This window comes from Zosterops lateralis, assembly GCF_965231275.1.
Source record: "Zosterops lateralis genome assembly, chromosome: 39".
Classification (NCBI taxonomy): Eukaryota; Metazoa; Chordata; class Aves; order Passeriformes; family Zosteropidae; genus Zosterops; species Zosterops lateralis.
In genome coordinates this window covers 291,215-303,331 of record NC_139799.1, presented here as the reverse complement: position 1 = coordinate 303,331, position 12,117 = coordinate 291,215, and the positions used below count along the sequence as shown (strand labels likewise).

Below are 12,117 nucleotides of genomic sequence, written 5' to 3'. Positions count from 1 at the left end.
GCATTTTTTGAGGGATTTTGATATAAAAAAGTGGGTTTCAGACATTTAAATTCTTATTTTTTGGGGATTCTGGACCTTCTGAGTTTCTATTTTGGGGTCCTTGAGGGTTTTTTTTGGGGGGGGATTTTGGGATTCCTGGGGAGAGTCTTGAGGGTTTTTGGGGTTTTTTTGGGGGGTTTTTTTGGGGTCCTTGAGGGGGATTTTTTGGGGGATTTTTGGGGTCTCTGAGGGGGTTCCCGAGGGATTTTTTTTAGGGGGTTTTAGGGGGTCCTTGAGGGTTTTTTTGAGGGATTTTTTTGGGAGGGTTTGGGTTCTTTGAGGGGGATTTTGGGGGGTTTTTGGGGTCCTTGAGGGGGATTTTTTGGGGGGATTTTTTTGGGGTCCCTGGAGGGAGTCCTGAGGGATTTTTTTTGGGGGGGTTTGGGGTCCTTGAGGGGGATTTTGGGGTTTTTTTGGGGGGGAGTTTGGGGTCTTTGAGGGGCATTTTTGGGGTCCTTGAGGGGGATTTTTGGGGTCTCTGAGGGGGTTTCCGAGGGTTTTTTTTGGGGGGGGGTTTGGGGTCCTTGAGGGAGATTTTTGGGGGAGGTTTTGGGGTCCCTGAGGGGGGTCCTGAGGGGTTTTTTGGGTTTTTTTTTTTTTTGGGTCCCTGGGGGGAGTCCTGATGGAATTTTTTGGGGAGATTTTAGGGGTCCTTGAGGGGGATTTTGGGATCCCTGAGCTGATTCCTGGGAAGATTTTGGGGGTCACTTGGTGCATCCCAAAGCCATTTTGGGGGCGATTTTTGGGGTCTCTCACTCCAACCAACCCCAAGACCCCCCTCTAAATTTGGGGGTGTGGACCCCTGACCCCCATTAACCCTTTCCTGTCCCCAGGAGATGCTGCGGCGCGTTCTGGGGGGGGGAATGCGGGGCGGGGCCGCCCCCCGCGCCCCCCGCGCCCCCCGCGCCCCCGCCCGCGCCGCCGCCGACCAGACCCCCACCCCCACCGCGACCCCCGCCCCCACCCCCACAGAGCTGGCCCGGGAGCGCTGCAAGGCCGTCACCTCCTTCTACCACCAGCCCGCCATCGATGCGGCCGCCGAGAAGGTGAGACCCCGACCCAAAATACCCCGAGACCCCTCCCCAAATTACCCCGAGACCCCTCCCCAAATTTCCCAAAAATTCCCGCCGGTTTGGGGTCATTTGGGGTCATTTTGGGGGGGATTTGGGGGGGATTTTGGGGTCAGAGAGGGTGAGACCCCTCCCCAAATTACCCCCGAGACCCCTCCCCAAATTACCCCGAGACCCCTCCCCAAATTACCCCGAGACCCCTCCTCAAATTGCCAAAAAATTCCCGCCAATTTGGGGTCATTTCAGGGTGATTTAGGGGGATTTTGGGGGTTATTTGGGGGGATTTTGGGGTCAGAGAAGGTGAGACCCCTCCCCAAATTACCCCGAGACCCCTCCCCAAATTCCCAAAAATACGGGGAGACCCCGCCCCAAAATTCCTGCCGGTTTGGGGTCATTTGGGGGTGATTTGGGGGGAATTTGGGGGGGATTTTGGAGCCATTTAAGGTCAAGAGATGTGGACACAGAGGATGAGACCCCTCCCCAAAATACCCCGAGACCCCTCCTCAAATTGCCCAAAAATTCCCGCCGGTTTGGGGGGGATTTGGGGTCATTTTGGGGGTGATTTGGGGGGAATTTGGGGGTTATTTGGGGGAATTTTGGGGTCAGAGAGGGTGAGACCCCGCCCCAAATTACCCCGAGACCCCGCCCCAAATTATCCCAAAATCCGGGGAGACCCTTCCCCAAATTTCCCTCAGATTTGGAGCAGTTTGGGAGGGATTTGGGGCCATTTTTGGGGGGAATTTTATGGGAATTTGGGACCATTTGGGGGGAATTTTAGGCCAAATTTGGGGGAATTTTGGGATCTTTTTGGGGTAAATTTTGGGGCCTTTTTTGGGGGGAATTTGGGGGGGAATTTTGTGGCCATTTTGGAGGATTTTGAGGGGTTTTTTTAATTAATTTTTGGGGGATTTTGGGTCAATTTTATGGCCATTTTTAAGGGAATTTTGTGGCGATTGGGGAAGGATTTTGGGGCCATTTTGGGGTAAATTTTGGGGCCTTTTTTAGGGGAATTTTAGAGGAATTTGGGGGGAATTTTGGGGGGATTTTGGGACCTTTTGGGGTCAATTTTGGGACTTCTTTTGGGGGGGAATTTTAGGGTGATTTGGGAGAATTTTGGGACATTTTGGGGGGAATTTTAGAGAGATTTTGGGGGGGTTTGGGGACCTTTTTTAGGGGGAATTTGGGACTTTTTTGGGGAGAATTTCGGGGCCATTTTGGGGTATTTTGGGGAGAATTTTGGAACCTTTTTAGGGTTTTTTTTGACCATTTTTAAGTGAATTTTGGCCCATTTTCCATCTGATTTTGGGACCATTTTAGAACCGATTTTGAAACCCTTTTAGGACCAATTTTAGGATAAATCTCTGATTTAGGATAAGTTCAGAAACCCCAAAATCTCCATTTTTTCCCCCCAATTTCAGCCCTCGGTTCGCCTGACCCCGACCACGATGTTGTACTCGGGACGGTCCCAGGACGGGAGCCACATCCTGGTGAGGGGGAGCCCAAATTTGGGGCATTTTCCAAAAATTTGGGAGGATTTGGGATGATTTCCCAAAATTTTGGGGGGTTTGGGAGGGTTTTGGGGTGATTTCCCAAAATTTTGGGGGTGAAATTTGAGGGGAAGCCTCAAAATTTGGGGAATTTGGGAGGATTTTGGGGTGGGAATTCCTAAAATTTGGGGAATTTTCCAAAATTTTGGGAGTTTGGAAGGATTTTGGGGTCATTTTCCAAAATTTTGGGGCATTTTGGGGGTGAAATTTGAGGGGAAATCTCCAAAATTTGGGGAATTTTGGGAGGATTTTGGGGAATTTCCCAAAATTTTGGGGGATTTTGAGGGTCCCCAAAATATTGAGGGTGAAATTTGAGAGGAATCCCCAAAATTTGGGGAATTTGGGAGGATTTTGAGATTTAGGGGCCCAAAATTTGGAAATTTTGGAGGATTTTGAGGTTGGTTTTCCAAAAATTTGGGTGATTTCCCAAAATTTGGGGAATTTAGGAGGATTTTGAGGGTTTAGGGTCTCAAAATTCAGAAATTTTGGAAGGATTTTGAGGTTGGTTTTCCAAAAATTTGGGTGATTTCCCAAAAATTTGGAGAATTTGGGAGGATTTTGAGGGTTTGGGGTTCCAAAATTTGGAAATTTGGGAGGAATTTGAGCATTTGAAACCCTAAATTCAGAAACTTGGGAGGAATTTGAGGGTTTGGGGTCCCAAAACTCAGAAATTTGGGAGAATTTTGAGGGAAAAAACCCAAAAATTTGGATCAAAAAAAACCACAAAAAAACCCTCCAAAATTCCGCGTCGGAATTTTCTAATTTTCCCCTAAAAAAACCCCAAAAATTCATGTTCAAAAACCAATTTTGGGGTTTCCAACACCCCAGAAACTCATGAAGGGGTTAAAAAAGTGATAAAAATTTTGGAAATGTCCCGAAATTTGTGGTTTTTTGGTGCAGAAAAGCGCCCGGTACCTGCAGCAGGAGCTGCCCGTGAGAATCGCCCACCGGATCCAGGGGTTCCGCAACCTGCCCTTCATCATCGGCTGCAACCCCACCATCCTGCACGTGGTGAGAGCAAAATAAACTGGGAATTTGGAATTCCCAAAAAAATCCCGACGTTCCCAAAAAAAACCCCGAGAAAATCGGGAATTCTGGGCGGAATCTGTGAAGTTTCGAGGGGAAAAATCGCGAAATTTTCAGTGAAAAATCCCAAAATCCCCTTGAAAAATCCCAAATTTTTTTGCTGAAAATCCTAAAATATTTGGGGGAGCCTGAAATTCTCAGAAAAATCCAGAAATTCCCCAAAAAATCCCCAAAAAAATCGGAAATTTTGGGCGGAATCGGTGAAGTTTTGAGGGGAAAAATCGCAAAATTTCGGGGGGAAAAACTCAGAATTTCAGGGGAAAAAATCCCCAAATTTTTGGGAATATCCTAAAATATTTGGGGGATCCTGAAATTCTCGGAAAAATCCCGAAATTCCCAAAAAAATCCCTGAGAAAATCAGAAATTTTGGGTGGAATCAGCGAAGTTTTGAGAGGAAAAAATTGCAAAATTTCCAGAAAAAAATCCCAAAATTCCCAAGGAAAATCTCAGAATTTCAGGGGGAATCCCGAAATATTTGGGGGATCCTGAAATTCCAAAAAAAATCCCAGAATTTCTGAGAAAAATCCCAAAAATCCCTGAGAAAATGGGAAATTCTGGGCGGAATTGGTGAAATTTCAAGGGAAAAATCCCAAAATTCCAGGGAAAAATGTCCAAATTCTCAAGAATCCCAAAAATTCCTGGGAAAAATCCCCAAAATTCCTGGGAAAAAAAATCCTGAAATTTCTGGGAAAGCTCCCAAAATTCCAGTGGGAAAATCCCAGAATTTCTGGGGAAAATCCTAAAATATCCTGGAAAAATCCTGAGGAATAATCCCAAAATTCCAGGGAAAATCCCAAAATTTCGGGGAAAAACCCACAAATTCTCAAGAATCTCGAAATTCCCAGGAAAAATTCCAGAATTTCAGGGAAAAATCCCAAAATTTGGGTTTTTTCCCTAAATTTTGATTTTGTTCCTTCTCCCAGCACGAGCTCTACATCCGAGCCTTCCAAAAACTGAGTGACTTCCCTCCGGTGAGTGACACACCTGAGACACCTGGGGACACACCTGGGGACACACCTGAGACACACCTGGGGACACACCTGGGGACACACCTGGGACACCTGGGACACACCTGGGACACACCTGGGACACACCTGGACACACCTGGGACACACCTGGGACACCTGGGGACACCTGGGACACACCTGGGGACACACCTGGGGACACACCTGGGGACACACCTGGGACACACCTGGGACACACCTGGGGACACACCTGGGACACACCTGGGGACACACCTGGGGACACACCTGGGGACACCTGGGGACACCTGGGACACACCTGGACACACCTGGGACACACCTGAGACACACCTGGGGGCACCTGGGACACCTGGGACACACCTGGGACACACCTGGGGACACCTGGGGACACACCTGGGACACACCTGGGGACACACCTGGGGACACACCTGGGGACACCTGGGGACACCTGGGACACACCTGAGACACACCTGGGACACACCTGGGACACACCTGGGACACACCTGGGGACACACCTGGGACACACCTGGGGATACCTGGGACACCTGGGACACCTGAGACACCTGGGACACCTGGAGACACACCTGGGGACACACCTGGGGACACCTGGGACACACCTGAGACACCTGAGACACCTGGGACACCTGGAGACACACCTGGGGACACACCTGGGAACACACCTGTCTCACCTGTGCAGATCCAGGTGCGCAGTGACGAGTCCCAGTACTGCGCGTTGCTGCGGCAGCTGCTGGAGGATCACAAGGACGTGGTGACGCTGCTGGCGGAGGGGCTGAGGGAGTGCCGGAGACACATCCAGGTAACTCACCTGGCACAGGTAACCACACCTGGGACAGGTAACTCACCTGAGACACACCTGTGTACACCTGTGATAACACACACACACCTGGGATACATCCCCTGCTGGCCGAGGGGCTGAGGGAGTGCCGGAGACACATCCAGGTAACTCACCTGGGACAGGTAACCTCACCTGGGACAGGTAACCTCACCTGTGATACACCTGTGTACACCTGTGATACACCTGAACCAGGTAACCACACCTGGGACAGGTAACCTCACCTGGGACAGGTAACCTCACCTGGGACACACCTGTGATAACACACACACACCTGAGATACACCCACAGACATGTGGGATACACCTGGGACAGGTAACCTCACCTGGGTCACACCTCAGATACACCTGTACACACGGGAAGTCCCACCTGTCTTGTTGATATGTTTCACCTGTCTATGTCTCACCTGTCCATATCTCACCTCTCCATGTCTCACCTGTTCAATCTCACCTGTCCATATCTCACCTGTCCATGTCTCACCTGTCCATGTCTCACCTGTCCAATCTCACCTGTCCATATCTCACCTGTCCATATCTCACCTGTCCACGTCTCACCTGTCCAATCTCACCTGTCCAATCTCACCTGTCCATGTCTCACCTGTCCAATCTCACTTGTCCAATCTCACCTGTCCATATCTCACCTGTCCAATCTCACCTGTCCAATCTCACCTGTCCAATCTCACTTGTCCAATCTCACCTGTCCATATCTCACCTGTCCAATCTCACCTGTCCAATCTCACCTGTCTAATCTCACCTGTCCTTATCTCAGCTGTCCATGTCTCACCTGTCTCACCTGTCTCACCTGTCCAATCTCACCTGTGTCACCTGTCAGGACGAGCGGCTGCTGCGGCCGTTCCTGGACAAGACTCTGACGTCCCGCCTGGGGATGAGGATGTTGGCGGCTCATCACCTGGCCCTGCACGAGGACAAGGTGAGCTCACCTGGCCAGGTGTGTCACCTGGAGGTCCCTATAGATCCCCATAGATCACCTGGCCCTGCACGAGGACAAGGTGAGCTCACCTGGCCGCACAGGTGTGTCACTCACCTGCACAGGTGGGGCAGGTCCCCAGGTAATCCCACTTTTTCCTGGTTTTCCTGCTTTTCCCCCCCGAATTCGCAGCCGGATTTCGTCGGCATCATCTGCACCCGCCTGAGCCCCAAGAAACTCATCGAGAAATGGGTGGACTTTGCCAGGTGAGACACCTGACACACCTGGGACACCTGAGACACCTGAGACACCTGAGACACCTGGGACACCTGGGAACACACCTGAGACACCTGGGGACACCTGAGACACCTGGGGACACCTGGGACACACCTGGGGACACACCTGGGGACACCTGAGACACCTGGGGACACACCTGGGGACACACCTGGGGACACCTGACACACCTGGGACACACCTGGACACACCTGGGGACACCTGGGACACACCTGGGACACACCTGGGGACACACCTGGGGACACACCTGGGGACACACCTGGGGACACCTGGGACACACCTGGGACACACCTGGGGACACACCTGGGACACACCTGGGGACACCTGGGACACACCTGGGGACACACCTGGGACACACCTGGGAGGACACAGCAGACACCAGTTGACAACAGGTGACTGTGGCTGCCAGGTGAGGGAGTTCACACAGGTGAGGGAGCTCACACAGGTGTGTCTCACCTGTCCCCAGGTGTTTGTGTGAACACCTGTGTGCATCAATGACGACATGACAGAGGGTGATACTGAGTGACTCTAGGTAACTGTAGGTGTCGGGACAGGTGTCACAGGTGTGTCACAGGTGTCTCAGGTGTATCTCAGCTGTCCCACAGACGTTTATGTGAACACAAGTATGAGAACACCCCCAGGTGCAGCAATGACAGAGGTTACACAGGATGACTGTAGGTGACTGTAGGTGTCCATAGGTGACTGTAGGTGACAGGTGAGGTCACACAGGTGTGTCACACCTGTCTCAGGTGTGTCTCAGGTGTGTCTCACCTGTCCCCAGGCGCCTGTGTGAGCACCAGTACGGGAACGCCCCCCGGGTGCGCATCAACGGCCACGTGGCCGCGCGGTTCCCCTTCATCCCCCTGCCCCTGGACTACGTCCTGCCCGAGCTGCTCAAAAACGCCATGAGGTGACGGAATTTGGGGGAATTCCGGGGAATTTGGGACATTTTGGGGGAGTTTGAGGAATTTTGGGGCATTTTGGGTGATCTTGGGGCTGTTTTTGGGGCAATTTTGGGGATTTTAGGGGGATTTTTAGGTCAATTTTGGGGGATTTCAGAGCCATTTTGGGGCCGTTTTGAGGGATTTTTGGGGGATTTTAGGTAAATTTTGGGGGATTTTTGGGAAATTTTGGGGGATTTTTGGGAAATTTTGAGGGATTTTTGGGGCCATTTTGGGTGATTTTGGGGCCATTTTGGGGGATCTTAAGGGCAATTTTGGGGGATTTTAGGGAAATTTTTGGGAATTTTGAGGAGGTTTGGGGGAAAATTGAGGGATTTGGGGGGATTTTAGAATCATTTGGGGGGAAAATTGAAGGACTTTGGGGAAATTTGGGGGAACTTTGAGGGAATTTTGGGGAATTTGGGGTTCCTTGGTGACCCCAGTGACGTTTGGGGAATCTGGGGGAATTTTGGGAAATTTTGGGAGGATTTTGGGGAAATTTTGGGGAAATTTCAGGGGAATTTTTGGGGAAATTTTGGGGGGATTTTGGGGAAATTTTGGGGAAATTTCAGGGGAAATTTGGGGACATTTTCAGGGGATTTGGGGGGAATTTTGGGGAAATTTCAGGGGAATTTTGGGGAAATTTTGGGGGGATTTGGGGGGAATTTTGGGAAAATTTTTGGGGGGATTTTGGGGACATTTTTGGGGGATTTGGGGGGAATTTTGGGAAAATTTTGGGGGGGATTTTGGGGACATTTTCAGGGGATTTTGGGGACATTTTTGGGGGATTTGGGGGGAATTTTGGGAAAATTTTTGGGGGGATTTTTGGGAAATTTTGGGGGAATTTTGGGGGGATTTGAGGAAATTTTGGGGGGAAATTTTGGGGAATTTTAGAGAAATTTCAGGGGAATTTTGGGGACATTTTCAGGGGATTTGGGGGGGAATTTTGGGGAAATTTTGGGGAAATTTTGGGGAAATTTTGGGGGAATTTTGGGGAAATTTTGGGGGGAAATTTCGGGGGAATTTTGGAGTACTTTGGGGTGACCCCTGGTGACATTTTGGGGTGACCCTCTGTGTCCCCAGGGCCACCATGGAGTCACACCTGGACACGCCCTACAACGTCCCCGACATCGTGGTGACCATCGCCAACAACGACATCGACCTCGTCATACGGTACACAAAGTGTCCCCTGAGTGTCCCCACATGTCCCCAAAGTGTCCTCAAGTGTCCCCAAGTGTCCCCAAAGGGTCACCAGGGGGTCCTCAGTGTCCCCAAGTGTCCCCAGGGTGTCCCCAAAGGGTTCCCACAATATCCTCAAAGGGTCTTTAAAGGGTTCCCAATGTCCCCAGTGTCCCCAATGTCCCCAATGTCCCCAAGGTGTCCCCAGGGGGTCCCTAAAGTGTCCTCAGTGTCCCCAGGGGGTCACCAGGGTGTCCCCAATGTCCCCAAAGGGTCCCCAAAGTGTCCTCAGTGTCCCCAGGGGGTCACCAGGGTGTCCCCAATGTCCCTAAAATGTCCCCAAAGTGTCCCCAAATGTCCCCAAGTGTCCCAAACACCCCTGACACCCCCAATGTCTCAAAGAGTCCTCGATGTCCCTGATCTCCCCCATGTCCCAAAGTCCCCAAAGTGTCCCCAGACGTTTCCAAAGCCCCCAAAATAGCCCCAAATGTCCCCAAAGCCCCTAAAATGTCCCCAAAGTGTCCCCAAATGTCCCCTGATGTGTCCCCAGGATCTCAGACCGTGGCGGGGGCATCCCCCACGAGCTCCTGGACAAGGTGACCGAGTACCACAATGTCACCAGTGTCCCCAAAGTGTCCCCAAAGCCCCCAAAATGTCCCCAAAGTGTCTCCAATGTCCCTAAAGTGTCCCCAAAGTGTCCCTGATACCCCAAAGTGTCCCCAAACATCCCCAAAGTGTCCCCAATGTCCCCAAATATCCCCAAATTGTCCCCAATGTCCATAACCTCCCCCAACATCCCTGATATCCCCAATGTCCCAAAGTGTCCCCAAGTGTCCCCAAACGCCCCCAGATTGTCCCCAAACATCCCCAAAGCCCCCAAAGTGTCCCCAAAGTGTCCCCAATGTCCCTAAAGTGTCACAAAGAGTCCCCAAAGTGTCCCCAAGTGTCCCCAAAGCATCTCCAAAATGTCCCCAAATGTCCCCAGATGTCCCCAAATGTCCCCAAAGTGTCCCCAAATGTCCCCAAAATGTCCCAGATTGTCCCCCAATGTCCCCCCAGGATCTCAGACCGGGGCGGTGGCATCCCCCATGACCTCCTGGACAAACCCAATGTCCCCAATACCCCAAAGTCCCCAAGTGTCCCAAAGTCTCTGAAATGTCCCCAAATGTCCCCAAAGTGTCCCCAAAGCCCCCAAAATGTCCCCAAAATGTCCCCTGGTGTCCCCAGGATCTCAGACCGTGGCGGTGGCATCCCCCATGACCTCCTGGACAAGGTGACCGAGTACCACAACGTCACCAGTGTCCCCAAGTGTCCCCAAACGCCCCGAGATTGTCCCCAAAGTCTCTGAAATGTCCCCAAATGTCCCCAAAATGTCCCCTGGTGTCCCCAGGATCTCAGACCGTGGCGGGGGCATCCCCCACGAGCTGCTGGACAAGGTGACCGAGTACCACAATGTCACCAGTGTCCCCAAAGTGTCCCCAAAGCCCCCAAAGTGTCCCCAAATGTCCCCTGGTGTCCCCAGGATCTCAGACCGGGGCGGTGGCATCCCCCATGACCTCCTGGACAAACCCAATGTCCCCAATATCCCAAAGTCCCCAAGTGTCCCAAAGTCTCTGAAATGTCCCCAAATGTCCCCAAAGTGTCCCCAAAGCCCCCAAAGTGTCCCCAAATGTCCCCTGCTGTCCCCAGGATCTCAGACCGTGGCGGGGGCATCCCTCATGACCTCCTGGACAAGGTGACCGAGTACCACTTCAGCACGGCCGAGGCCAGCGCGCAGGACCCGCGCCTGGGGGGGCCCTTCCGCACCCTGATGGACGCCAGCGGCCAGCCCGGGCCCATGCACGGGTCAGGGACCCCTCCCCAAATTGGGGAGACCCCTCCTCAAATCCCCAGACCCCTCCTCAAATTGGGGGGGGCACCCTTGAAATGGGGGGACCCCCCACTGGAATGGGGGAGAGTCCTGGGGTTGAGTTTGGGGGGGTTTAAAGGAGGTTTGGGGTCTCCAGGGGGGATTTGGGGGGGATTTGGGGAGCCTTGGGACCCCTCCCCAAATTAGAGACACCCCCAGGGTCAGGGACCCCTCCCCAAATCTGGGGGGACCCTCCTTAAATCAGGGACCCCCTATGGAAATCGGGGAGAGCCCCAGGGTTGAGTCTGGGGGGGTTTAGAGGGGGTTTGGGGGTTTTAGAGGGGATTTGAGGGTGGGTTTGGAGATTTAAGGGTTTCCTGAGACCCCTCCCCAATTTCAGGGACCCCTCCTCAAATTGGGGACCCCCTTTTTAAATTGGGGAGAGCCCCAGGGTTGAGTTTGGGGGGTTTAGGGGGGATTTGGGGTCTCCAGGGGAGGAATTGGGGCTTTGAGGGCATCTTTGGGACCCCTCCTCAAATTCAGGGACCCCTCCCCAAATCCCCGGACCCCTCCCCAAATTGGGGGGACACCCCCAAAATGGGGGACCCCCTACGGAAATCAGGGAGAGCCACAAGGTTGAGTTTGGGGGGGTTTTGAGGGGCTTTGGGGTCTCCAGGGGGGAATTTGGGGGTGATCTGAGGGGATTTAAGGGTTCCCTGGGACTCCTCCCCAAATTCAGAGACCCCTCCCCAAATTGGGGAGAGCCCCAAGGTTGGGGTTTGGTGGGGATTTGTCACATTTGATGGAATTTTTGGGGAATTTTTGGGGATTTTTTTTGCTTTTTTTGGCAATTTTTTGGGAACATTTCTGAAATTTTGTCAACTGTCGGTGTCCCCCCGACGCAGGTTTGGCTTCGGGATAAATTCAGGGGGTTTGGGTGGAAATTTTGGGAGGGATTTACCTTATTTGATGGGATTTTTATGGGAATTTTTGATTTTTGAATTTTTTTTTTTTAATTTTTGGGGAACATTTCTGAATTTTTGGCAATTCCTGATGTCCCCTCAATCCAGGTTCGGCTTCGGGCTGCCGACGTCGCGCGCCTACGCCGAGTACCTGGGGGGCTCCCTGGTGCTGCAGTCCCTGCAGGGCGTCGGCACCGACGTCTACCTGCGGCTGCGGCACATCGACGGCAAAGCCGAGAGTTTCCGCATCTGAGGGGGGCCGGGGGGACCCCCAAAACCCCCCCCGGGGGCCCACGGAGCCCCCAGACCCGGGGACGGGCACGGTGAGCCTGGAGAACCCCCCAAAGTTGGACTTTCGGGTCGTTGAACCCTTCGAGAGTTGGGTTT

General features: G+C 52.4%; 1 protein-coding gene across 2 annotated transcripts; it reads left to right on the top strand.

Annotated features, from left to right (window-relative positions):
* Positions 1-872: 872 nt before the first annotated feature.
* Positions 873-11,983, top strand: BCKDK (branched chain keto acid dehydrogenase kinase; the record flags this gene model as incomplete). Of its 2 annotated transcripts, XM_083882240.1 has the most annotated exons (12): positions 888-1,085; positions 2,528-2,596; positions 3,557-3,667; positions 4,666-4,713; positions 5,423-5,542; positions 6,410-6,508; positions 6,698-6,771; positions 7,560-7,709; positions 8,824-8,913; positions 10,310-10,355; positions 10,655-10,764; positions 11,839-11,983. In XM_083882240.1, the coding sequence occupies exons 1-12, from the start codon at positions 903-905 to the stop codon at positions 11,981-11,983; spliced, it is 1,245 nt and encodes a 414-aa protein (XP_083738366.1). In that variant the 5' UTR covers positions 888-902. The 2 variants fall into 2 exon arrangements, with proteins under 2 accessions (XP_083738367.1, XP_083738366.1); XM_083882241.1 differs by lacking the exon at positions 10,310-10,355 and having other exon boundaries at positions 873-1,085; positions 7,581-7,709; positions 10,609-10,764.
* Between the last annotated feature and the right edge of the window lie 134 nt (positions 11,984-12,117).